This window comes from Myotis lucifugus, unplaced genomic scaffold (assembly GCF_000147115.1).
Source record: "Myotis lucifugus unplaced genomic scaffold, Myoluc2.0 scaffold_110, whole genome shotgun sequence".
NCBI lineage: Eukaryota > Metazoa > Chordata > Mammalia > Chiroptera > Vespertilionidae > Myotis > Myotis lucifugus.
In genome coordinates, this window is record NW_005871158.1 from 2605228 (window position 1) to 2632943 (window position 27716).

Here is a 27716-nt window from a genome sequence, read left to right on the forward strand (position 1 = left end):
ATCCTGTGCAAGCTCCAGGGGACGATCAGACAAGATCCTCTTACAAGACGTAAGAGCTTCTGCGGGGGAGCACGGTCCTGGGGCCCGCTGCGCTGGGACCCCGGGTGGGGAATAACCGTTTTTTTCCTCGCGTCCCCTCCCCCATCGGCGCCGGGCGACCGGCGAGGCGGTTGGGGAGGCCGTGCCGTTGCCGCCCGCAGGCCAGGTGAGCTGCCCGTTGGCTTCCTTTGGCCTCATCTAGTGCAAGCTCGTTGACCAATAGACCCTATTAAAAGGTATGTGTGCGGCTTTTCCCTTAGCCGTGTTTGTGTTGCTGTGGTTCGGGTGGGTTTGGGGGCTTTTTTGTCAGGTTGGGATGGGCGGGAGGTCGGGGCGAGGAGTCGGGGGTCCGCCTCCTCCATCTGGAAAAACACGCTGGGATGGCGGGATCGGTGGACCGCGGCTGGTGCTGATCACTGACGTTTAGGGAACGCCTGAGAGAGTCCGGAGCTCTGGCTGCAGCTGGCATTTTTGTTGTGTTTATTATGGAGATCAGCATCTGGGGCGGGGAAATTCCTGTCCTTGATTCATTTATTCGTTCCACTATCATTAAGCCGTTGGCAAGCTTAACTCGAGTTGAATGTTGCAGAAACGGGTGGGCCTGATCTCAAGGTGCTAGCCTGTGTTGGGAATTAAGGTGAGGTGTGAACAGAAACCAAACCATTGCATTAGTTCAGGTGGGAAGTGACGAGTGAACAAAACCAATGGTTTGGGGGACGGAGAATAGGAACACAGTATTTTTAAAAATATTTTTTTTATCGATTTCAGAGAGGAAGGGAGACGGAGAGAAACATCAATGCTGAGAGATAATCACTGATGGATCAACTGCCTCCTGCCCGCCCCACGTTGGGGATTGAGCCTGCAACCCGGGCATATGCCCTGACCAGGAATCCAAACGTAACCTCCTAGTTCATAGGTCAACACTCAGCCAGCTCTGGCCAGGCCACAAGAAGTATTCACAATATGTACATTTAGAGTCAGTCATTTGTGTAGAGATATTTTAGACCATATCCGGGGAGTTTGTAGATGGAGTATAAATAGGGTACAAAGCGGGGAAGATTAGTGGATTAGCCAAATAAGATTATGAGCAAATAAGATCTGGAATTCCACCCTGGCCCTCTATTTTGTTTTTAATCCTCACCCGAGGATATTTTTTCATTGATTTTTACAGAGAGAGAGACAGAGAAGTATTGATGTGAGAGAAACACATTGACGAGCCCTGAGCTGGGGAGGATCCTGCAATCAAGGTACATGCTCTGGACTGGAATTGAACCTGGGACCCTTTGGTCCACAGGCAGATACTCTATCCACTGAGCCAAACCAGCCGGGGCTGGGTTTTGTTTTGTTGGTTTTTGGGGGGTTTTTTTGTTGTTGTTTTAGCATCATTCTTTTCTCTAGCATAGCATAAGTGTCTGTAAAGAGACTGTATCCCCAATTTCTAGCTCAGTGTTTGGCCTCATTGTAGGTGCTTTATAAATATTTAACAAATAGAATCTGGGGGAAAATGTATCCTGGAAACTAGAGAAGAGTTTTAAGAGGGTCACAATAGTCTAGTGGCAGATGTAGTTGAGAGGTCAAATGAGATAGGGGTCAAAAAGAACCCATTGGATTTAACCACTAAGTATGGTGTTAACCTAAATGTAAGGGAGTTTTAAAGAAATGGTGGGGAAAAGTTGATTGTGAGGTGGGGGTAAAAACAAGGCCATTTTTAAGGATGTTCTGATGTGAGGTACAAAAGAAAGAAGACTGGGGCTACGAGGAGACAATAGGATCAAGAGAAGAATTTTAGGGATACTTGAGAAAGTTTATATGGGAGGGTAAGTTAGGATAGAAATGTTGAAGATCCAGTCGAGAGGGAGCAGGGACTTCAGAAGGGGGTCATTATCTAGAGTACCAAGAGCAGTTCTAGGCAGGACTCATTAGCTTGCAGGGAGCAGCAGATGAGAAGACTGGATTATTGTGCAGAAGATACACTTTCTAGATTACCTGTTTGACCTTCATTGAAGCCTCATTTATATTTTATTTTTTAAATATATTCTTATTGATTTCAGAGAGGGAGAGATAGAAAGAAACATCAATAATGAGAGAATCATCGATTGGCTGCCTCCTGCATGCCCCCCTTTGGGGATCAAGCTGGAAACTGGAGCATGTGCCCTTGGCTGGAATTGAACCTGGGACCCTTCAGTCCGCAGGCTGACGCTCTATCCACCAAGCAAAACCAGCCAGGGCTTTATTTATTGTTTTTTAAATTGATTTGAGAGAGAGATTGATTTGTTGCTCCATTTATTTATGCATTCATTGGTTGCTTTTTGCGTGTGCCCTGACTAGGGATTGAACCCACAACCTTGGCTTAGGCCGAAGTGGTTCTCAACCTTCTGGCCCATTAAATACAGTTCCTCATGTTATGACCCAACCATAAAATTATTTTCGTTGCTACTTCATAACTGTAATCTTGCTACTGTTATGAATTGTAATGTAAATATCTGATATGCAGGATGGTCTTAGGCGACCCTGTGATAGGGTGGTTTGACCACCAAAGGGGTCGAGACCCACAGGTTGAGAACCACTGGCTTAGGGGGACGACACTAACCAACTGAGCCTACCTGGCCAGAGCCCTGATTTTATTTTCAAGAAGCGTTTCTCCCTTGAATTGGAGGCAGCTCATTTGATGATGGCAGGATTTAGTGTTTGAGCTCATCACTTTTTTTTAACCTTACTGAGCCCTAAACCATCTGATATTCAAAAAGCCAAATTCTTTAGTTCTATGCTGTACTGCTTCCTTCCTGCATGTGTAAGATCTACTATGATGTTCCACCAAAAGAGCCACCACACAGCAGAATAACTTACTCTCTGCCATTTGTTGAAATGGATGGAAAATAGTTTTAAACAAGCTTTGTTCAAAGCCTCAAAACATGCAACTATATAAAATTGAGCCTTCCTGGCTCAAGATATATTAACTTAAATTTTTTTAAATATATATTTTATTGATTTTTTTTACAGAGAGGGAGGGAGAGGGATAGAGAGTTAGAAACATCAATCAGCTGCCTCCTGCACACACCTCCACCCCCCCCCCCCCAATTGGGGATGTGCCCGCAACCAAGGTACATGCCCTTGACCAGAATCGAACCTGGGACCCTTCAGTCTCAGACCAACGCTCTATCCACTGAGCCAAACCCGTCAGGGTTTAAATTATTTTTTTTATCAAGCTTGATTCCTTGAAGCTTCAGTGTGCATATTGGGCAACACAATTTAATACCTGCACCATTGAGGTAGTAATAATTGAGGAATTAAACTTTTTTTCTTGGAAAACACAAGAAATTGATGGTCCTGGTGTTTTTGAAAGGAGGAAACCTTGAATTAGAGGTGAACTTTCATGTTTCTAGGAACATTTTGGAAACAATTTTTGCTAATGTATGCATTTCTAGAAATCTTTCATCTATGTGTATTTGTCAGAAATGACTTTGAAATATTCACAACCACCTCAAAGACTCTCTTTTTCTTAGAAGTTTGAAACTTTACTCTTGTACATTGTTGGTAGAACTAGAAGTTGGAATAACATCAGGAGAACAATTAAACATCTAGCAAAATTTAAAAACATTGGCCCAGAAATTGTTAATAAATAGGCCAGCCCTCCCCCCAAATATATATATGTAATAGGTAGTGGCATATATATTCATTAATGTACATATGAGAATATTCATTGCATTGTTGCATGTAATATCCATATGTCCAATCCATATGACATTATGCAGCCATTAAAGGGAAGGGTGGCTACCATAGAACATTTCTTTGGTGAGGGGGTGGAGGAGGCATTTTTCTAAGATGAATTAAGTTCTGGTAATGATCAGCACTCTTGTTCTGTAAAAAAAAACCCATGTGATTTCTAAAAAAATATATAGGAAATTGCTAATAGTAAGGAGAGAGTCCAGTTGGCTGGGGAACAAGAATGGAAAAGGAAACATTGTTGTAACCAATGGGCAAAAAACTGCTTTGAAAGCAGCAGTAACAATAAAATGACAACTCACCATAAACATTAGAAACAACGGTGGACTTTCATACGAACAAGATAGTGATGGCTTATACATACTAGCCAGCATATTTGTAACTCCATACTTCAGCATGCTAGAGTATAAGTCATTTTAGAGATAACCAAACTAAAATGAATGATGTTACTTCTGATATCGTGCAACTGAACGTGACCCACCATTATGTCAAGATAAGGTGAAAATCTCTTGGTTTGTGTTGCTGGGGCATTATGTTGGCATTTTGTTTCCTGTTAATAAAAATAATTAAGGCTTTAGAGACAATTTAAAAAAGTGAAATTGGCAGCTAACACAGAAATTAGCCAAGTATCATCATCATTATTATTTATTTCAGAGACAGAAGGGAGAGGGAGAGAAACATCAATGATGTGAGAAAATCACCAATCAGCTGCCTCCTGCACGCCTCCCACTGGGGGTGGAGCCCGCAATCCAGGCAAGTGCCTTGACTGGGAATCAACCGATTCATAGGTCAAAGTTCAACCACTAAGTCAAACCAACTGGGCACACATAAGTTCTTTTCAAAAAATTTTGTGAGTAAACAGAAACTTAAAATACTTTGAACAGTAAGACTGGGATAATTGCAAATATTTTATAAAGGGACCAATTTATAGTCCTCTGTTGCTAAACAGAGAGCTTACCTCACATTAGAAACCCGGACCTCTAGCCAAGCAATGCACAGCATTTACTTTGAAAAGATCAGATTACCAATATTAGCTATTCTTTTGCCCAATGATAATTATCAGCTGTTGTTCTTGGCCAATTCATCTGTAGCCCTTCATCACAGTGCACTTTATTATTAAAAAATTTTAACATATAGGGAAATATATATATAGCCATCTTTGCTTGTCTATATAGGGTTTTCCGCAAAAACCATTTAGCACATACTATACAGGTGTGACTATTCACACCAAGTTTTTGAGCATACATTTAAACATTTTCCCTACCTAATCACCATATCATTCTCATACCTATCAAAATGAACAATTCCCTAAATTTCCCTAGTCTCCAAAATATATTTAGTAGCTTATTGCAAATATTTAATATAGAATAACTTGAGTTTGGTTATTATGTCTTAATTTTGAGCAATTTCTCTTTAGTTGAACATACACATAATCTGTGATTCAACTATTTTACTTCTGGGTTAATACACAACATAATGTTGCATATATATATATATATATATATATATATATATATATGACATGCATGTTCACAACAGCAGTAATTGTCATAATCAATTATTTGGAAACAACACAAAGGTCCCAGTAGGAATGGATGAATGATAATTCTACAGTAGAATACCATACAGCAATGAAAATGAGCAAACAGCATAGGTAAATATGTGGCTAAATCTCACAAATATAACATTGATGAAAGGAAGCCAGACACAATATAATGCACAGCAAAACTAGAAAGTTTTAAAACAGTCAGTAAACTTTAATCTATGATGATAGAAGTCATAGTGGTTATCTTTGTAATTAAGACACTCAAAAGGTAGTCTAGCTTTAATTGAAAAGCGAGGATAAGAACCATTTTCCTTTTTAAAAAAATGTTTTTATTGATTTTAGAGAGGAAGGGAGAGATAGAAACATCAATGATGAGGGAAAATTATTGATCAGGTTCCTCTTGCATGCCCTCCCCTCCCAAATGGGGATCAAGCCCCAACCGAGGCATGTTCCCTGACGGAATCGAAATCATGACAGGTCATTGCTCAACCAGTGAGGCACACCAGCTGAGCAAGAGCCATTTTTAGTTGTGATATTTTAGAATATCATCTCCTTTGTTCTTAAAGATTATATATATATATATAAAGTCATAAGATGAAATAAATTATAAGATTGGTAATCACCTCCAAGTTAATGTAGTAGTACTTAATCCTGGCTACACATCAGAGACACCAAGAAACTTTAGAGAGGGGAGAGAGAGACATCCAATTGGTTGCCTCTCCTACACACCCTGACTAGGCATCAAACCTGAGACCTTTCGGTGTACAGGATGACACGCCAACCAACTGAGCCACTCCAGCCAGGGCAGAATCACCAAAGTAGTTTAAAAATCAAGTAAACAAAACTAATTTCCAAGTCCCACCTCCCAAGGTTGGAGCCTGGGCAGTGCTACTTTTAAAGTGATTGACAAAGCTCCCATCCATTAGGATGGCTACTTTTAAACAAAAAATCCAGAAAATAACAAATGATGTTCAGATGAGGAGGAACTGGAACCCTGTTGAATGTTGGGAATGTAAGATGATGCTGCCACTTAAGGAAAACACTTTGCAATTCCTCAAAAAAATTAAAAATAGAATTACCATATGATGTAGAAATTCCAGTTACACATTTCTAAAAGCAGGTCCCGAAGAAATATGCACCCATATTCACAACACTTCTTAATAGGCAAGAGGTGGGCCAAAGGGTCCATCAATGAAAGGATAAGCAAAATATGGTACAAACATACAGTGGAATGTTATTGAACTTTATAAAATGAAGAACATTTTAACATAACGCTACAATATAGTTGAAGCTTGAGAGCATTATCCTAAGATAAGGCAGTCACAAAGAGATAAATGCTGTGATTCCACTCATGAGATACCTGGAGTAGTCAAATTCATAGAAACAGCAAATAGAATGTGTTTACGAGGGGTTGGGGAGGGCAAAGAAAGAAGTTGTTTAATAGGTATAGTTTGTTTCATAAGATAATACAGTTCTGGAAATTAGTTGCTCAAAAAATATGAATATATTTAACACTACTGTACTGTACTCTTAAAAATGGTTCAGATGGTAAATTTTGTGTTATACGTATTTTACCACAATAAAAAAGAAATTGAGAATTAACACCACATTAATGCAAACGAAGATATTGGCTAAATGTAACACTGATCTCTAAAAATAAACACTTTATTTGATAACCGTACTTTTCATTTTGCTAACAGACTTGGTGTAATACCTTCGTTCTCTGAGCTGTAAAGTAACAATGCTTACTAGTTACATTAGATACTGTCTTTCTGAAATACTCATGAAGTTTTAAACTTTTATTTTAGGTGTAGCAATATGCACTAAAGAATAGCATTTTAACATGTTTTTCTAATTGTTTTAAAATAAATCATTTTATTTAATTAGCCAGAAAATCCTTTATTTTTGCCATTTCCCCTTCATTGAACTAATAATTGTAGAGTAACTATATATGAATATTATTTTTAACTTCACCTGCTATTTTATTTTTCCAGAAACTTGCAGACTTTTCCTGCTAAGACATCAATTTGTGTCTTAGAGAAACAGAAATACTGTGAAAGATTGAAATAACCTAAATCATCCAAAACTAAGGCATACATACATAATGAAACAACTTCTAGTACTTATCATATGAAAAAGGTTTGTATTTGTTTAAAAATGGATTCATTTGTCATTTGGTTTTTAAAAAGCATTATGTGCTTTAAAGTATAATAGCCGTTACTCTTGAATATACTTTCAGTCCTATAGAACCATTTCATTTTTATATTTTAAATCTTTATTGTTGAAAGTATTACATATGTCCCATTTTCCCCCCATCTGACCCACTCCAGCCCTCCCCTATCCCCCTTTCCCCCCCAGGCCCTCACTGCCCCATTGTCTGCATCCATGGGCCATGCATATATGCATATAAGATCCTTGGTAGATTACCTCCCTCCCACCCACCCACCACCCTCTCCTTCCCTCCAAGATTCTGCACTCTGTTCCATGTTTCCATATCTCTGGATCCACTCCATTCATCAGTTTATTTTGTTACTTAGTTTCCACATATGAGTAAGAACATGTGATACTTGTCTTTCTCTGCCTGACTTATTTTACTTAGCATGATACTCTCCAGGTCCCTCCATGCTGTCTCAAGAGATTCTTCTTTTTCACTGCTGCATAGTACTCCATGGTATAAATGTACCACAGCTTTTTTATCCACTCATCTACTGACAGGCTCTTGGGCTGTTTCCGGATCTTAGCTATTGTAAATTGTGCTGCTATGACAGGGGTGCATACATTCTTTCTGATTGGGTGCTTCGGGTTTCTTAGGATATATTCCTAGAAGTAGGATCACTGGGTCAAATGGCAATTTCATCTTTAATTTTTTTAGGGAACTCCATACTGTTTTCTGTAATGGTTGCACCAGTCTCACATTCCCACCAGCAGTGTACTGCTAGGGTTCCCTTTTCTCCACATCCTCACCAGCACTTGTCATTTGTTGATGATAGCCATTTTGACAGGTGTGAGGTGATTCCTCATTGTTTTAATTTGCATGTCTCTGATGATCAGTGACTTGAGCGTTTTTTCCATGTCTCTAGGCCATCTGTATGTTCACTTTGGAAAAGTGACTATTTAGGAACTTAGCCCATTTTTTAATTGGATTGTCTGTTAAGTTGCATGAGTTCCCTATATATATTGGATATTAACCCTTTATCAGATGTATCATTGCTAAATATGTTCTCCCCAATAGTAGGCTTTCTTGTTGTTTTGTTGATGGTTTCTTTTGCTGTACAGAAGATTTTTATTTTGATGTAGTCCCATTTGTTTATTTTCTGTTATTCTTAAATAATACTTTCAGTTCCTATAGAACCATTTGAAAATAACTCAGCTTTGTTTTGTTTTTCAGAACATGTATTTGTAGATATTAGAATATCAGAATTTGAAGCAATTAAGAATGTCTCTGCCAAGTAGACAAATAGCTATTATTAACCCTCCACCACCAGAGTATATAAATACTAAGAAAAATGGGAGATTGACAAATCAACTGCAGTATCTACAAAAAGTTGTCTTGAAGGCTTTATGGAAGCATAGTTTTTCCTGGCCTTTTCTGCAGCCTGTGGATGCTGTGAAACTACAATTGCCCGTAAGTATGTCTTATAATATATTAGTGTGTGTTTTTTTAAAACGAAACTGTGTAAATCTCTAAAACAAATAAACTAGTCTTTAATATTATAAAATACCAGAGGCCCATCCCTAGGCCTGGCCAGGAATCAGGGCCACTCAGGTTCCTCACCTCCCCGCCTCCTCCTTCCCTCAGCACCCCCACCCCCACCCCCATCACCTGCCATGTTCTGCATCACCTCCTGGTGGTCAGCGCATGTCATACGAGCAATCGAACTTATCCCAGTTGAAATACCAAGGGGACACTTTGCATATTAGCCTTTTATATATAGATAGATATTTAATAAGCACCTGATTTACTCAGCACCACTAAAGAATACCCCAATGAGTATTTTTTCCTAAACAACAAAGCTCATTTTTCTGGGTGTTGAAATTATTGTTTTAACAGTTTGTGTACATGCTTTCTTGTCATAGCTTATGTCACTTGACTTTTATTTTGTTACTTCTCATCCAAAGATATTTTTCTATTGATTTTTAGAGAGAGTGGTAGGTAGGGGCAGGGGAAAGACAGAGAGAAACATTGATGTGAGGGAAACATATTGATTGGTTGCCTGCAACTGAGATATGTGCCCTTGACTGGAATTGAACTGGGGACCAATAGAGCAGGCTGATGCTTTATCCACTAAGCCAAAACAGCTAGGGCGTCACTTGACTTTTTAATGTGGTTGTCATGAATGTTGCTCTTGACAGTTCCTGGCAGATTGTTGCATCACAAATAGAATTCAACTTTAGGTTGTACGTTAGGAATTTTTAGCCATCTTATAACAGAATGGCTAAGTAATCCTATATAATAAAAGGCTAATATGCAAATCAACCGAATGGCAGAACAACCGGTCACTATGATGCCCACTGACCACCACGGGTCAGACGCTCAATGCAGGAGCTGCCCCCTGGTGGTCAGTGCTCTCCCACAGGGGGAATGCTGCTCAACCAGAAGCCAGGCTCACAGCTGGCGAGCACAGGGGTGGTGGTGAGAGCCTCCCTCGCCTCCAAGGCAGACCTAAGGACCCCCCAGGGGGAGCGGGCCTAAGCTGGCAGTCAGACATCCCCCAAGGGGTCCCGGACTTACGAGAGGGTGCAGGCCAGGCTGAGGGACACCCCCTTCCAGTGCACAAATGTCATGCACTGGGCCTCTAGTGTGTAAAATAAAAGTAAGTCATGGAACTGGGATTATACTCTGGATCTCTCAGAGTTGATAACACTAATTTATTTTTCTTCATGCCCTTTTTATTTTCCAGTATGATTCTACTTTTACATTCTTGTGTTTGTTATTAACTGATGGTTTTGGTTTACAGGTTATGGCATTCCTTAAATTTCTTTGTGTGCCAATTGTAGTTCATTCATTAATTCTAACATTTGTAATGTCTTTTTGAAAACTATAGGATTATTATACCATTATCAAAAACCCAATGGATTTAAGTACAATTAAGAAGCGCTTGGAAAATAAGTATTATGTGGAGGCTTCAGAATGCATAGAAGACTTCAGAACAATGTTCTCGAATTGTTATTTATACAACAAGGTATGTAAGCCTTATGCTTGCTAATTCTATGCTGTTACATATAGGAGATGTATATAAACAAGTGAACTGATTTCAAATATCAAGTCTTGATTTGGGGTATTTTACGTATTTTTAGGGATAATGATTTTTTTTTTTTACTAGTTTTCCTAATTTTCACCTATCAATATTTGTTCAATCTATTTGCTATATTTTTTCCTGAATACCTATAATGACTTATTATGCTTTTAAAAATGACATACCAATGATAGCTGGCTTCTGTGGGTAAAGTATTATTTCAAAATATTCTCCAATGCACTTCTGCCATTTTAGTTATAAGATGATAAATCTCATTATACACTAATCTTGTTTAGATTTTCACGTTGTAAATCCCTGGCCATAACCTAAGAAACTAAACAAATTACAAACTTCATGACAAATTTAAGATCAGACACATTCTCTATTATATCCCAGTAGTAGTATTTGCATCTGTTAATGCATTAGCCTGTTTGATAATATATGTGGTCATTTTGAACATCCATGAAATTGGATTCCTAACTCTTCTGTGATATCTAATCATTTTAAACTTATGTCCCATTTATTCAGAATCACTAGTGATACAGAAAGGTAATAGAGGTTTTTATTTGCTTCCCAAGGTAATTATCAGTGCCATTTTATATGTTTAAAAGATTTAAGACTATTAGCCAATATCATTTTTTTTTAATTCAGAACCACTGATACTCTCAAAGTACCATTGGCAACCTCGTTTTAATTTAACAATTCCATATTGTTAAATTAACAATTAAATATTGAACATTAAAAAATAAAGTTCAGTAATTCTCCTGAGGTTCAGGTAACCAGGGCCAGCTGAGGCTTGTGCTGCCGGCAGTGGCAGCAGCAGAGGTGTGATGGGGCGTCGCCTTCCTCTGGTCACGGGGTCACCTCCCGCCCCTGAGGGCTCCTGGACTGTGAGAGGGGGCAGGCCAGGCTGAGGGACCCCCCTCCAGTGCATGAATTTTCATGCACCGGGCCTCTACTTTAAAAATAAAGTTCAGTAATTCTCCTGAGCTCCCTAACTTAGAAATAAGTGTTCTCGGCTTTAGACTTTTGCTTTGTAATTTATTTGAGGGGTTGTTTTTTTTTCCTCCCCTCAATAGTGAAGTAAAGCAAAGCAAAGTAGTTACGATTTAAAAATTGAGTTCAATACTGTCATTTTATTGTTTAGTTAACTGAAAACTGAATTGGGACAAGTCAAGTAATTTGCATAGCCATGAATAAGTTTTGTAACCTATTTGTGAGGTAGAAATTTTAATTTCTAATATTTTTCATATTAGTGGGGTTGGTTGAGTTGTAACTCTAATGCTCAAAAGGCATCTTGGGTCCTTTTTAGAAGTTAAAGGGGTAGGATGTTAGAATTTAAAATGAGCTGCTACACTTTTTTCTAAACTTAATTTAGAAGTGATAGATGAAAAGTGCTATGTTACTACCTTCTATAAGATAGCCTGATTTATAGAAACTTGGTACTAATATTTGTAATATCTTCTTGAAAACCATTGGATTAATATACCATTATATTAAAAAAAAAACAATGGATTTAAGTACGATTAAGAAGTACTTGGTACAGTGACCATACTGTGTAACGTTATGGCATATTTTATATATTGTGTAGCCTGGAGATGACATTGTTCTTATGGCACAAGCTCTAGAGAATTTATTTAAACAGAAATTATTACAGATGCCAAAAGAAGAGCAAGTTGTGGGTGGTAAGGAAAGAATAAAGAAAGGTAAGCCAGAAGTTTATGTTCTCTTTCTCTTTCATATATATGAGTGTGTGTGTGTGTGTGTGTGCGCGCGCACACATGTGTCCAAGATGTCGGAAAGTTTTGCTTATGTTTACTACCACCTGTCTGTTAGTCTGAGTTGATGTTACACATCTTTTTGAGTAAAATTGATAAGCCTACCATTAACAACAGGTTTTGATGTCTTTGCTAAATCTAAATTGGCCTAACACTATTCAACAGGTGTGTGTGGGAGGGTTTAAAGGAGGAGTGGGAATGTGCCATGTTTATATTGCTAAAAAGTTGAATTAAATGGATTAATGTAAAATACTAAGAAAAATATCTTAGCTTTGTATTTTACTCAAATATTCATTCACACTTTACCAGGCACTCAACAGAATGTAGCAGTTTCTTCTGTTAAAGAAAAACAGTCTCCTAAAGGATCAGAAAAAGTATTTAAGCCGCAAGTGAGTCCCTCTGTATTTCCTGAATCATCTACTTCTCCTTTAAATATGGCACAAGGTGCTCCACCCAACTCTACCTCACAAACAGTGGCCCAGGCAAGTTTACTGCAACTTTAAAATAGTTGAGTGTAAGTTTGATTGTTGAGATGTCTATACTTTAAAAAAGTTAATATGAAAATTGGCCTTTACTTTATAGTGGTCAATCTTACAGTGGTCTGTATACATGTTATGAACAGAAACTTATATGTGAACCAAATTTTGGAGATTTCCTTCTTTTTTTTTTAATTTTTATTTTTTTAATTAAATCTTTATTGTTCAGATTATTACAACAAAAAGTTGTTCCTCTTTTTCCCCCATAGCTCCCCTCCACCCATTTCCCCCCCCACCCCCCGCCGTCACCCCCCCCACTGTCCTCATCCATAGGTGTACGATTTTTGTCCAGTCTCTTCCCACACCCCCCACACCCCTTTCCCCCCCCCAAGAATAGTCAGTCCATTCCCTTTCTATGTCCCTGATTCTATTACAATCACCAGTTCATACTGTTCATCAAATTATTTGTTCACTTGATTTTTAGATTCACTTGTTGATAGATGTGTATTTGTTGTTCATAATTTGTATCTTTACCTTTTTCTTCTTCTTCCTCTTCTTAAAGGATACCTTTCAGCATTTCATATAATACTGGTTTGGTGGTGATGAACTCCTTTAGCTTTTTCTTATCTGTGAAGCTCTTTATGTGACCTTCAATTCTGAATGATAGCTTTGCTGGATAAAGTAATCTTGGTTGTAGGTTCTTGGCATTCATCACTTTGAATAATTCTTGCCACTCCCTTCTGGCCTGCAAAGTTTCTGTTGAGAAATCAGCTGACAGTCGTATGGGTACTCCCTTGTAGGTAACTGACTGTCTTTCTCTTGCTGCTTTTAAAATTCTCTCTTTGTCTTTTGCTCTTGGCATTTTAATTATGATGTGTCTTGGTGTGGTCCTCTTTGGATTCCTTTTGTTTGGGATTCTCTGTGCTTCCTGGACTTGGAAGTCTATTTCTTTCACCAGGTAGGGGAAGTTTTCTGTCATGATTTCTTCAAATAGGTTTTCAATATCTTGCTGTCTTTCTTCTTCTGGCACCCCTATAATTCGGATGTTGGTACGCTTGAAGCTGTCCCAAAGGCTCCTTACACTATCTTCGTATTTTTGGATTCTTTTTTCCTTTTGCTTTTCCGGTTGGGTGTTTTTTGCTTCTTCATATTTCAAATCTTTGACTTGATTCTTGCGATCCTCTGGTCTGCTGTTGGGAGTCTGTATAATATTCTTTATTTCAGTCAGTGTATGCTTAATTTCTAGTTGGTCCTTTTTCATATCCTCGAGGGTCTCACTAAATTTATTGGCGGTTTCTAGAAAATTCTTGAAAAACCTTATAAGTGTGGTTTTGAACTCTATATCCTGAAGTTTGCTTTCCTCCATTTCTGTCATTTGTGTCCTGTTTCTTTGTCTCCACATTTTTTTATGCTTGGCTGTGTTGATAGAGTGGCTTTCTGTACTGGGTGTCCTATAGGGCCCAGTGGCTCAGCCTCCCAAATTACCTGAGGTGGACACTCTTGGTGCACCCCTTTGTGGGCTGTGTGCACAGTCTTCTTGTAGTTAAGCCTTGATTGGTGTAGATAACACTGGGAGGGATTGACCTCCAGGCCAAATGGCTGTGAGAATCAGCTGTGTCTGCAGTGGGAGAACTTCTGTGCTGGAGACACCCTTCTGGGGCAAGACTTGCTTCAGTGGGGCTTTGGTGCTCACTGAGTCTGCCCCCTGAGTGTGTCCTTTATGAATCCGAGGAGCTGCAATCTGGATGGTCCCACTCTGACCACTGGGTACACTGGCTCTTGGATCTCTAAGGAGGTGCTAATATAGCCTCTGCCTGAGGCTATCCAGCAGGAGCCAGCTGTGACACACTGCAAGTTTCCCCGGGGCCTTGGGGCAGCTGCAGTTTGTTAGGTAATTTTCAGATTGCAAAGGGCCAGGCCTTTCATATGCAAAAGCCTCCGTGGCATGGGTGGGGCGGGGTCCCAGGGGATCAACAGGGCAGAGCGAGCAGTTATGGCTGCTCTCAGTCCTGCTCTCAGAGGCCCTGCTTCTCAGTGTCCTTGCAATCGCTGCAAGCACCCCCGAGAGAAAGCTGCCCTCGAGTTCCGACCGATGCCAGACAGTCCAGTTTCTCCTGTATGAGTCTGGGTCCCCAGAGACTCGCCCGGAACTGGAGCTCAGAGCCTGAGACTCCCTACCGATTGAAAAAGACAACCGTGTCCTCAGCCGCCAACCCTCTCCGCATGCACCTCTGTACCTCTGTATTTTACTTCCGCACCGCACCTCCTCTGAGTCTCGGTATGCTTTTCTCTTTCCTTCTAGTTGTAGAATTTCCACTCAGCCAGCCTTCCTGTGGTTCTGGATGATGTCTCTTTTGTCTTTTAGTTGTATTTTTGAAGTGGTTGTGCGAGGCAGCAATCTCGGGTGTTTACCTATGCCGCCATCTTGGTTTCTCCTCTGGAGATTTCTTAGGTAGGATTTGAACTGGTTTAGAATCTTTGTTGTTTCTTTTATATGTGTGTGTGATCTAACTTATTTACTCACAATTTGGTGGGTCAATAAGTTTCTTTTAAAATTCATACACTCTAGCTGATTTCAGGTATTCAAAAACTTTTTGTGTAACTAACTTTTTCTTTCTATCTTTCATTGGTCTCAAAGGTTTACACAAGAGAATTCTTGCAGGGTGGGAAGAAAAATGTGTAAATTACTTTGTCTATAAAAAAGAAAATAACATTTACTAATATGTAATATGTGGAAGACTTGGTGCTAATAATGCTTTCCTTTGTTTTTTTAAGAAAATTGTTGCTTTGAATGTCATCTTATAGTTTTATTGTTGAATTGTTTTGTTTTAGGTTACAAAGGGTGTAAAGAGGAAAGCAGATACAACAACTCCTACAACTTCAGTAGTTAAAGCAAGTGGTGGACCTTCCCCAGCACTTCCAGAAAAAAAAACAGCCAAAATGCCACCCGTAAAAGAGAGTGGGGGGAAGAATGTTTTGCTGAATTCTCAGCAACAATATAAAGTCAAAGTAACTGAACCATTAAGGCACTGTAGTGAGATTCTGAAAGAACTGTTTGCAAAGAAGCACTTTTCATATGCATGGCCCTTTTATAATCCTGTTGATGTTAATGCATTGGGACTCCATAACTACTATGACATTGTGAAAAATCCAATGGATCTTGGAACTATCAAGGTAAATGTCTTAATAGGAGGGACTTCTTTTCCTGATTATAAAAGTCATTGTGTCCTTGTAAAGAAATTTTAAATTCAGAAAATGATAAAGAAGAAAATTTCAATCATTAGTAGTCTCACCACCTGGTGTGAATCATGGGAACATTTAACAGTATATTTTTTTATTTTCTTCTAATCAAACATATCTATGGTTCTTTCCTATAATATTTGAGTTACAGTATATAACTGTACCCTGAATTTTTATTTACTATATTGTGAACATTATCTCATTATATATTCAATAATTTTTTTCCTCACCTGAGAATATGTTTATTTGAGAGAGAGAGAGGATAAAAAATTGATTGGTTGATTTGCATGAGTACGTCTCAACTAGGGATTGAATCCAAAACTTAGGTATGTGCCCTGATCAGCACATACCTTTCAGTGTACAGGACAATGCTCTAACCAACTGAGCCACCAAAAAATGCCCTATATTTTTTGCCAATCTCACAAAAGAAAAATATTTTTAATTCATAATTCTAATGCAAAACATTTTTATGTAGTTTATAACCCTTTCTGCATGGTGTTTTCTTGCTGATTTTGAAGCTTTAAATTATTGGCAAAATTTAATTATGTATGTTAATTTTAAGGGAAATTACTAAAAGAATACAACTATAGCATTTACAGAATTGTTATCTATCTTCCTGATAAATTGTACTCATTGTACTCCTTATTTATTGTCTGGAACAGAGATTTTTAACCTTTTTCATCTCATGGCACACACAAACTAATTACTAAAATTCTGTAGCTCACAAAAAAAGCCCTATATTTTTTGCCAGTCTCACAAAAGAAAAATAGGTATGAGTTTTATTCATTCACACCAATGGCTATTCTTCTGTTAGCTGTTGTCATTTTTTAACTTGACAATCTAAAGGAAAGGAGGTCAGTGCCCCTGATAAGTAATTGGGTATTGTATGTTTTAAAAATTCTTGTGGCACACCAGTGTGCCACCGAACATTGGCTGCAAAATCACTGGTCTGGAAGTCTGGTTTTTATTTAACACACAGTTTTATTTTATTGTATCATCAACTTTAAGTTTATTAACCTGTTACTAAATTTTGTGTTTACCATCATTTTTTTCATCTTACTTTTTCCTCTGTTTTTTTTCCTTTTCACAAAAGTGCAAACATGTGGCTCTTCCATGAGGGCTTAGGTGTCTATATTTTGTCTTTATTCTTTTTTTTTTTAAGTAATTTTTTAGCTTCAGACACTATGGCTCAGTTGGCTATAGTCGTCCTGTACACCAAAAGGTAGGGAGTTAAATTCCCTGATCCCAATCAGAGCACATTCAAATCTCCAGTGATCTGATGGGTAGAAAATTGTTTCAAGCTTTTGTTTTGCATTTCTTCAATTACAAATGAGGTCTGGCATGTTACATTTGTTTATTGGCCTTTTGTATTTGTTTATGAATTGTTCATTAATACACACGTTTTGCCCAGCAGTCTAAAGGATTTACTTGTCTGTTGGTAGTTTTTATTTTATAGTGTCTACCTAACTGGCTACTCTACATCCTCACTCTTCTATATCAGTGGTTCTCAACCTTCCTAATGCCGCGACCCTTTAATACAGTTCCTCATGTTGTGGTGACCCCCAACCATAAAATTATTTTCGTTGCTACTTCATATCTGTAATTTTGCTACTGTTATGAATCGTAATGTAAATATCTGATATGCAGGATGTATTTTCATTGTTACAAATTGAACATAATTAAAGCATAGTGATTAATCACAAAAACAATATGTAATTATATATGTGTCTTCCGATGGTCTTAGGCGACCCCTGTGAAAGGGTTGTGTGACCCCTGTGAAAGGGTCGTTCGACCCCCAAATGGGTCTCGACCCACAGGTTGAGAACTGCTGTTCTATATACTTAATATGCAGCTACCTAAAAATGTAACCCTTGCTGATAATTTCTTTTCTGTTCACTTTTAAATGTCTTCATTCCTTGGACAATTATAATATACATCTTAGATGTAGGTGCCCTTTTCACTGCTTTTCTATGTTCAAACTTGTCTATCCAAGATTATCTGAAAACATCTTGTTTTCCTGCTGTTGTGATTTTATTCCTATTCTTTTTTTTTTTTTTTACTTGGAATGCCCTCCTTTCTTATCTCTAAACACTTAATATAGGTGGTCAAATAATTATTGGCTATGTTTGTGAATTCTGTAATTTTTAATTTATTTAGAGAAAAATGGACAACCAAGAATATAAGGATGCATATGAATTTGCTGCAGATGTTAGATTAATGTTCATGAATTGCTACAGATACAATCCTCCAGATCATGAAGTAGTGACAATGGCAAGAATGCTCCAGGTAAGTTGTTACCTGTGCTCTGAAAGTGAATTTCCTCTGAATATAGTTTAGAAATTTTAGAACCATAACTCAAGAGATAAAGAATAACACCCAAGTAGTAAAATACAATTTTTAAATTGGTGGGATGGTTTGTTTCTTGAGGTATAGCATCCTTTAGTAGCAAATCTTTTATTTATTTTTTTAATATATTTTATTGATTTTTTACAGAGAGGAAGGGAGAGAGATAGAGAGTTAGAAACATCGATCAGCCGCCTCCTGCACATCTCCTACTGGGGATGTGCCTGCAACCCAGGTACATGCCCTTGACCGGAATTGAACCTGGGACCTTTCAGTCCGCAGGCCGACGCTCTATCCACTGAGCAAAACCTGTTTCAGCGAGTAGCAAATCTTTTAACAAAGTGCTCACCATATAGAGAATATTGGGGAAAATATTAGTGAAACAGGGACAGTAGATATCTCAGATAGGGTTGACTGGAGCCCATGTCCCACTAAAGGAAAGACCTAAGGACTTTTGAGGCTGAACTATTGGGAGGTAGTAGACTGCCAACCACAGGGCAGGAGATCTGTGAAAGAAGATTCTCAATATTACTTGGTCTGCGTTACCTGAAAAAAGTGAGAAATGTTGCTACGGTTGGCTGGAGGGTAAGCATGAGTCTTATATTTCTTCTTTTGATAATTGTGATCTAGTTTTATAGAGATATAATTGGCATGTAACACTGTATATGTTTTAAGTTTTACACATAATGACCTGATAAATGTATATATTACAAAATGATGACCACAAGGAAAACCAGAACTGTTATAAAAATATGACACCAAAATGTAGCTTTTGTTAAAAGGGGACAGTGCTGCATTAAATAAAAAATACAGAAAACCTTAACAGTCTGATTTTCCATTATAGGATGTTTTTGAAATGCATTTTGCAAAGATCCCAGATGAACCTGTTGAGAGTAAGCCTGTATATAATATCAAAACAGATACCACAAAGTCCCTTGGTAGAGAAAGCAGTACTGAAACTTCCTCTGAAGATAACTCTTCTGATGATTCTGAAGATGACGAAGTTCAGTGTATTGCAAAGCTTAAGAAGCAGGTAGCTAAGTGTATTGATACAAGTTTTTGTATTTATATGAGCTGTTGCTGCTGATCCTATATACTAAAAGCGTAATATGCTAAATGTCTGACTGCTCATTCTTCCATTCGTTTGATCATTCTACCAGTCACTATGACACATACTGACCACTAGGGGGCAGGCATTCCGATGGGTAAGTTAGCTTGCTGCTGGGGGACTGGGCGAGACAGGCTGGACATGCCCTGGAGCCCTCCCGCGGTCCTGCCCAGGCTGGCCAGCCCCAATCGGCCCCAATTGCCGACTAGGCCAAGGGACCCCACCAGTGCATGAATTCGTGCACCAGGCCTCTAGTCTATTATAAAATTCTTTGTGTAGATTAAAAGCTGTTATATCTACATCACTTAGCAACTGTAGCTCTATTTACCTATTGACACGTTTATAATGTTTAATATTCTTTCCTACTAAAATATATCTTAAAATCTTGTTATTTATATTTTTATTTTATTTTACTTTTTAAAATATATTTTTATTGATTTCAGAGATGGGGAGAGAGAGAGAGAGAGAGAGAGAGAGAGAGAGAGAGAGAGAGAGAAACATCAATGATGAGAGCCATTGATCGGCTACCTCCTATACAGCCCCTTACTGGGGATTGAGCCCACAACCCAGGCATGTGCCCTGACTAGGAATCAAACCCAGGACCCTTCAGTCTGCGGGTTGACACTATCCAGTTAGCCAAAATGGCCAGGGCTATTTATATTTTTAACCACAATGAGCTAATTTGCTTTGAAATGATTTATATATCATAATCAGAGATATTTTATGGATGATATCTTTAATATTTGCTACCTTTTTATGATAAAATGTTAAGCTGCTCTAAGCTAAAGCCTGAAAAATCAATTATTAAAAACTTAAGACTACCTGAAATGCTAATTATTCTAGGTCTCGTTTAGATGAATATTTAAGCTTATGGGGTGAGCACATGATAGATAGTGTTTGTAATTTAATATATACCCTTCAATATAATGAATTCATAAAATGAAATTCAAACTCAAGAGAAAAGTTATTAAATGAATCTAAAATATAATGTGAAGGATACTCTTGACTTTTGAGTGCATCATTTTATTCTAGTGTCTTTAATTATTTAATTATTATCTAATTTTTCCTTTATCAGATTAAAGCTGTTCATGATCAACTGCAGGTTCTATCCCAAGTACCACACCATAAGCTAAAAAAAAAAGACAAATCTAAACGGGAAAAGAAAAAAGGAAAGGTTAATAACACAGATGAAAATCCAAGAAAGAAGTTTAAGCAAATGAAAATAAAGGAGAAATCTAAGAGCAAGTAAGTATCTTTTATGATGCTTTATTAAAAGAATATTATGTAAAACTTGAGTCCCAGTGCACGAATTCGTGCACCGGTGGGGTCCCTAGGCCTCACTGGTGATCAGGGCCGATCAGGGCCATCTTGCCCAGTCCCGATCAGGGCCAGGCCGATTGGGGCCTGCCATCTAGGGGGAGAGACAAGGAGAGGGACTGCGGGAGGTTGGCCGGCTTGCTGGGGGGGAGCCGGGGGGGACTGTGGGAGGTTGGCCAGCTGGCCTCTATCGGGGCAGATCAGGGCCAGCCGACTGGGGGGAGGGACCGCAGGAGGTTGTACGGCCGCAAGAGGTTGGCTGTGGGAGCACACTGATCACCAGGGGGCAGCTCCTGCACCCTGGTGGTCAGTGAGCATCATAGCAACTAGTCTACCGGTCATTCAGTCATAACAGTCACTTAGGCTTTCATATATTGTAAAATAGATTTGACTAAATTTAATTTTTGTTGCAGTGAGCCAAAGAAGAGGCAACAACAAGTGTTGGCTCTGGAATCTGAGGATGAAGATAATGCTAAACCTATGAGCCATGATGAGAAAAGGCGGTTAAGTTTGGATATAAACAAACTCCCTGGAGATAAACTTGGAAAAGTCCTTCATATAATACATTCAAGAGAACCTTCACTGAGAAATTCTAACCATGAGGATATAGAGATAGATTTTGAAACACTGAAAACAACAACACTAAGAGAGCTAGAAAAATATGTTGCTGCATGTCTAAGAAAAAGACCACTAAAACCTCATGGTAGGTATCCTATATAATAAAGACCTAATATGCTAATGCTCATCACACCATCATGCTGTAATGACCTATCAGCAGGAGGCTGTGTGTGCCGCCGGCACAGCTATGTGCTCGGCGAGGCGCACGTGGGTGGGTGGGGACTTGACGCTTCGTCCTTCCAGACAAAGCTGCCTGAGGCTCAGGCAAGCTGCAGATGGCGGCTGCCACTGCCCACGGCCAGCCCGAGGCTCAGGCAAGCTATGGATGGTGGCTGCTGCTGCCCAGGGCCCGAGACTCAGGCAACGAGGGCTGGGCCGAGGCTCAGGAAAACCGCGGTGGCTGCAAGGGCCAAGGCTCAGGCAGCCACACGGCTGGCAGTGGCAGCAGCAGAGGCATGATGGGGGCATCACCTTCCCCTGATCACCAGGTCACCTCCTGCAGAGGGAGGCCAGAGGCAGCAGCAGCGAGGGGTGATGGGGGCAGTGCCTTTCCCTGATCGGCCGTGGGGAGTGGGACATCCCCTGAGGGCTCCCTGACTGTGAGAGCGTGCAGGCTGGGCTGAGGGACCCCTCCCAGTGCATGAATTTTCGTGCACCAGGCCTCTAGTTTCTATATATGAGTAGATACCATTCTGATGTTCACTACTTTTAAGTTTGCTCACTCTTTTACTTTTGTCCTAAATCACACAGGTAAGAAAATAATGAAGTCAAATGAAGAACTTCATGCACAGAAAAAACAGCAGTTGGAAAAGCGATTACTAGATGTCAATAATCAGTTAAATTCCAGAAAATGCCAAACAAAATGTAGGTGGTCATTTTCAAATGTTCCTGTGACTATGGGGTTTCCCCCAAAAATGTCTATACACACTTTGAATAATTATATAGGCACTGTTTATTAAAATACATTTCATTTTCAAAATTGAGCTATTAGCTATTAAAGTGTGTATACATTTTATGGGGACACCTACTGGCATTTCAGTGTGTTTCCCTATTTTGTAGCTGAGAAAACGCCATCATCCACAGCTGTTGTTGGAATTGGTTCCCGATTGAGTGACAGCAGCAGCAGTTCGTCGGAGTCTGAAAGTAGTAGCAGTGATTCAGTTACTTCAGACAGCAGTGATTCCGAATCAGGTTAGCTATCCCCTTAAGTGCACCTCTGGTTGTGGGAAAATTTTTGAAATGTTTGTTACTTACCCAGAAAGTATGGCTTGGATGCCACACTTACTATTTAATCCCATGTTTGATGACATCACTATTTTCTTTAAGAGGTACTGTGTAAAATAAACATATTATATGTATGTGGCTTATAGGCTTGTAATATTGAAAATAATTTTACTAAAGGTGGGATAGCCTCTTAGTACATAATACCAGATCAAATCTTAATACCAGAAACTATCAAATAACAAAATGCTGGTCTTCTGTTTCTAAGATAAAAGGTTGAGGACATTTTTCATATCAGATCACTCTAATGTTGCAAAGCATGTCCTATTGTGACAATATATTCTGATTCAAATAATCATTTTGAATTAAGAAACCAGTCATCCTAGAAACTGTAAAACAGGTTTTTTCACTTCTATATTGTCTTCACCATAGAAGATGATCTTTCATTTATAAAAAATTATACTTTAAATTCACTCTCACTTATGCTAAAGTACCACATTACCTTGTACAGTTTATTGTCAGCTGTATCAAACTTAACTCATGCCTGTTTTCTTCGTGCACTTTCATTGATGGTTATATAGCTGACAAGTAACCTCTGACCCAAGGAACGAAGTGGTAGTAGCATTCATCATTGTTCACCAAAGGCAAATTCAGAATACAGAACACTTTGGTGCTAAAATTTTGCTTTATTTTAAAATGAGATGTATGTTTGTCATAAAATTCAGATCTTTTTTTAAAAAACAAAAAACAAACGTCCAACATAGAATATTGGCACATCAGGTATTCCTACAAGCTATTAGAATATCCTTCTTATTTCAATCTGGCAGTAAGGATTTGCTGGCGTGCACTGCATTCTGTTTTCACTTTTGCTTCTGTTTAGTTAGTATTTATGTGGTGCTGATTGCTGTATTTTGTTTTTACATTTCTAAAGTACACAGTGTTAAATATTTTTGTTAGAATAAACAGAACTTATAATTTTGTTGGAATTTGTCATGCCAGAAAAAATTTAATTTAGGGTTCTTATATATTATTTTACTTTTAAGCATAAAACAATGCTGGGAAAACTCTTAAGTTGCATTTAGAGTCTTAAATTGTAATAGCATTTGTAATTCCATTTAATAAAGCATTTTTGGCCTAATAAGTTAGAGCACTTTGTCTTTTATTTGTAGGATAGAACTCATATTGGAACTGTTAGTTTGAATTATCTAATTACATATTGACTTCTTTTCCGTAAATTCCTTGCGTATTAGAGGAAAAGTACTATATACAGAATGCTTTAACAGAGTACCTCAATTTTAATTTTAATTATCAGTTTCTGATAGAATCTTCCAAAATATTGCATGAAGGAAAGAAAATGTTTTTCATCCACTATGTGTTCTTAAAATGTTGTATTTTTTGTTGCCATTGTTTATATATATATATAACATATATATTATATTTTTATGATTTTAGAGAGAGGAGAGAGATAGAAACATCAGTGATGAGAGAGAATCATTGATCGCCTGCCTCCTACATGCCTCGTGATGGGGATTGAGCCTGAAACCTGTGCATGTTCCCTGACAGGGAATTGAACCGTGACCTTCTGGTTCATGGGTTGACACTCAACAGCTAAGCCACACCAGCCGGGCGTTATATATATATTTAAGTTTATTGGAGTGACTAGTTAATAAAATTATATACATTCAAGTGTACAATTCTATGATTCGTCATCTGTATATTAAATTGTGTGCCTACCACTCAAAGTCAAATCTTCTTTCATCACTATATATTTGACTCCTTTTATCCCTTACTATCTTCTCAACCCCTATTCCCTCTGGTATAATATTATGTTTTTCAAACTTTCTAGCAGAATAACTTGGCCTCAGAATTCTAATTTTAAAATTCTTATTTTATGACATTATTATTTAATGTCATCTTTTTCAAAAAGCAGGAACTATTTTTAAAAATCATTATTTAAAAAATCCAATTAGCAGCCCTGGCTAGTGTGCCTCAGTTGGATTTTGGAGCATTTTTCCATACACTGAAAGGTGGCAGGTTCAATTTCCAGTTATGGCATATAACCAGGTTGTGGGTTTGATTCCCTATGGGGGTGCAAGCAGGGGGCAACCAATCAATGTTTCTCTCCCCCCTCCTTTCCTCTCTCTAAAATCAATTATAATTATGTATATAAAATTAAAACTATATATTTAAAGTAGCAAAAGTTTTATACTTCATTCCACATTATAATAGTATATAGGTTTGTGACACAAAGGACAGTTTGTCTTTTTAAAATATATATATTTTATTGATTTTTTACAGAGAGGAAGGGAGAGGGATAGAGAGTTAGAAACATCGATGAGAGAGAAACATCGATCAGCTGCCTCCTGCACGCCCCCTACTGGGGATGTGCCCGCAACCAAGGTACATGCCCTTGACTGGAATCGAACCTGGGACCCTTCAGTCCACAGGCTGACGCTCTATCCACTGAGCCAAACTGGTTAGGGCCAGTTTGTCTTTTAACATGATAGTATGAGTTATCATTTACCTTTGAAATTTATATTTTATGAATATTCAGACTGTATACTTCATTGAAAAATAATTATATTTTTGCTTAATAAATTAGTAAGTGAAAGCAATAAGACCTTTTGTTCTACATATTAACTTCAGTTGTGCCCATTAAAATACTGTAAGACTCCTAATTTCTAGTGTGTGAGATAAGAACATTTTTACTTCTCCTGAGAACAATAAAAATATATAAATGGATTGTAAATTATGAAAAGTAATCATTAGTTATCAATGACAATAACTATTGTAAAAATAAGTTACTCATCTACCATTCTTAATTATGCACATGACATTTTCAGGGAGTAAACAAATCCCAAGTCTGAGTTTAAAGGTGGGAGGAAATAGGTCTATTCACTGAAAAAATATAATTTTTGAAAACGAGGCATATGAGCAAAAACTTCATTAACATGCTTAAAAATTAACTGAAAATACATATAAGATTTTGTAGCTTTTTTCCCCAAATTATAAGAGAAAGTTTATATAGAAAGTTAGAGAGGTAGTAGAAGTGAGCCAGGTGGACTGGGCAGGCTCAGGAAACAAATTTCAGAAGCAAAAGAAGGGCCCTTGGAGCTTAAGAGAGGGAAAGGCAGAGGTAATGTGTTTGAGGGAAAGGCACAGGTTTGCTCCCAAGAGGGAGAGCATGCCAAGATTGTGTGGCTTTAAAATTTATTATGACTATGAATATCTTGCTTCCCTGCACTCTAGGTAAGAAGGCCTTTTGATTATTCATGATAAGAGATATGAATATAATTTCATTTCTTCAAAATTTTATTAGAGGAAACTTTTCTGAAATCTGTAAAAATTATTTTCTGATAGAAATATATTGATCTTTATGAATTTTTTATTAATCTGTTTTTTAATACCTGTCCTGGATTTTTATAGCAATTTGATTTTATGCAGTTTTCTTAGTCAAGTCACAATTTCTTACAAATTTGTTCATCAGACTCAAGGTTCTTATGGCTATCCTGTATTAAGAGTTGGCATCTTTATTACAATACTAGAGGCCCAGTACATGAATTCATGCACCAGTGGGGTCCCTCGGCCTGGCCTGAGGGATCGGGCAGAAACCGGCAGTCCAACATCCCCGAGGGATGTAGTAGTGTGCGAAGCTGAGGCAGTAGTGCGCTGAGCCACTCCTGCTCATCCTGGCCCCACTACACCTGCTGCTGCCTGGTAGGCTCACTGCCACTCCACTGCGATCAATGATTCGAGTGTAGAATGAGAAGCAAAATGCTGAGTATAGACTATTATTTTCATCTATCTATAGTCTGTAAGACTTAAAGACATACTATATTAGGTAGCTTTGATTATTTTAAAGTAAAAGTAAGTTTATTGAAGCTCAGGATAGTGAGGCAAAGGAAGGGCCCTTGGATACAGGATGTGGGGAAATGGGGAGAAGCCTAGGATGAGCTGCTGCTGCTGCCAGCTGCTCCCCTGGTTGCAAACCTTGTTGGAACTCTTAGCGTTTAGGATAGAGGAAACAAAGATATGCACCTGAGAAAAAGGCACAAGTGTACTCAAAGAAGAGTGAGTCTGGCTTTGATTTTTTAAAATTGAAATTCTTTGATGCCTTTTGCTAGTGTCTTCAGATTTCAAGGTGCTAATTTGTATAATAATTCAGAGCTTTAGTTTTATATGTCAGAAAACCAAGATGATACCCTTAAATTTTTAGCAGAGTACTAACATGGTATGTCATATTTTTATTATACTTAAGAGTTTATATCATAGAATAATGTAGGGCAGGTACATATTTGAATAATTAAGACAGATGTATAGATTGCATATATTATAATTATATTAATGAAGTCTGGTTTTGTTCAAAGGTGAAACGATAATTTCTCCACAAAATGTAAAAGCTACCTGGATCTATATCTTTGGTCTTTGTAGTCTATCTTCTTCCTTTCTCCTCCCACCTAACCCCCCAACACTTAAATGATACTTAGTAGAATGACATTGATAGGGTTCATATAATTGAAAATACTTGAGTCTTTTAAATTAAAGCACATTTTTTGCCAACTCAAACACAGAAAGTACTTCAGAACTATAAACAGCAACCACACACCGGGCCACAGACCCCCCTGCCTGCATCACTATCCTTCAGGCCTTGCCTATGTCTGGGGACACATGGGAAAAGAGAACCTTCCCAATTGGATTGCAAGTTGAGGAAATTGGAGGTCTCGTGTTAAGTGAATATAGAGATATCTTCTTGGAAAGAGAAAGATTTTGCTTGCTTATACACACACTCACAACATCCCTGCATCATAAGTCACCTATAATCATTTTGATTCACTTGAGCAGCACAATTGGCCTTTTATAGATTATGTAAAAAATAAAGCCATTTCTGTTTTCTTTGCGGATTTTGCTCAGCTGCCTAGAGTATTCACAGTGTTCACACTTCAAGGGCCCACCACACTCTTTCAAAGTATGCTTGGCTTTTAATATATTAACATCTATTGCTGGCCTCAGGCTTTCAACAGTGACACAGCCACTAATGTCAATGATGCCAGATCAGTCTGGATGATTATG

The 27716-nt window shown here is 38.3% G+C and overlaps 1 protein-coding gene across 1 annotated transcript in view; it reads left to right on the forward strand.

Moving 5' to 3' along the window:
* The first annotated feature begins 7329 nt into the window (after positions 1–7329).
* Positions 7330–27716, forward strand: part of BRDT (bromodomain testis associated) — a 35335-nt gene continuing 14948 nt past the window's right edge. Inside the window, 12 exon segments of the mRNA XM_014459557.2 lie at positions 7330–7447; positions 8697–8933; positions 10354–10491; positions 12137–12251; positions 12633–12805; positions 15632–15973; positions 18197–18325; positions 19227–19415; positions 20566–20735; positions 21221–21510; positions 22176–22289; positions 22485–22616. Of these exon segments, the coding sequence (XP_014315043.1) occupies positions 8745–8933; positions 10354–10491; positions 12137–12251; positions 12633–12805; positions 15632–15973; positions 18197–18325; positions 19227–19415; positions 20566–20735; positions 21221–21510; positions 22176–22289; positions 22485–22616 (1981 nt within the window). The 5' untranslated portion in view covers positions 7330–7447; positions 8697–8744.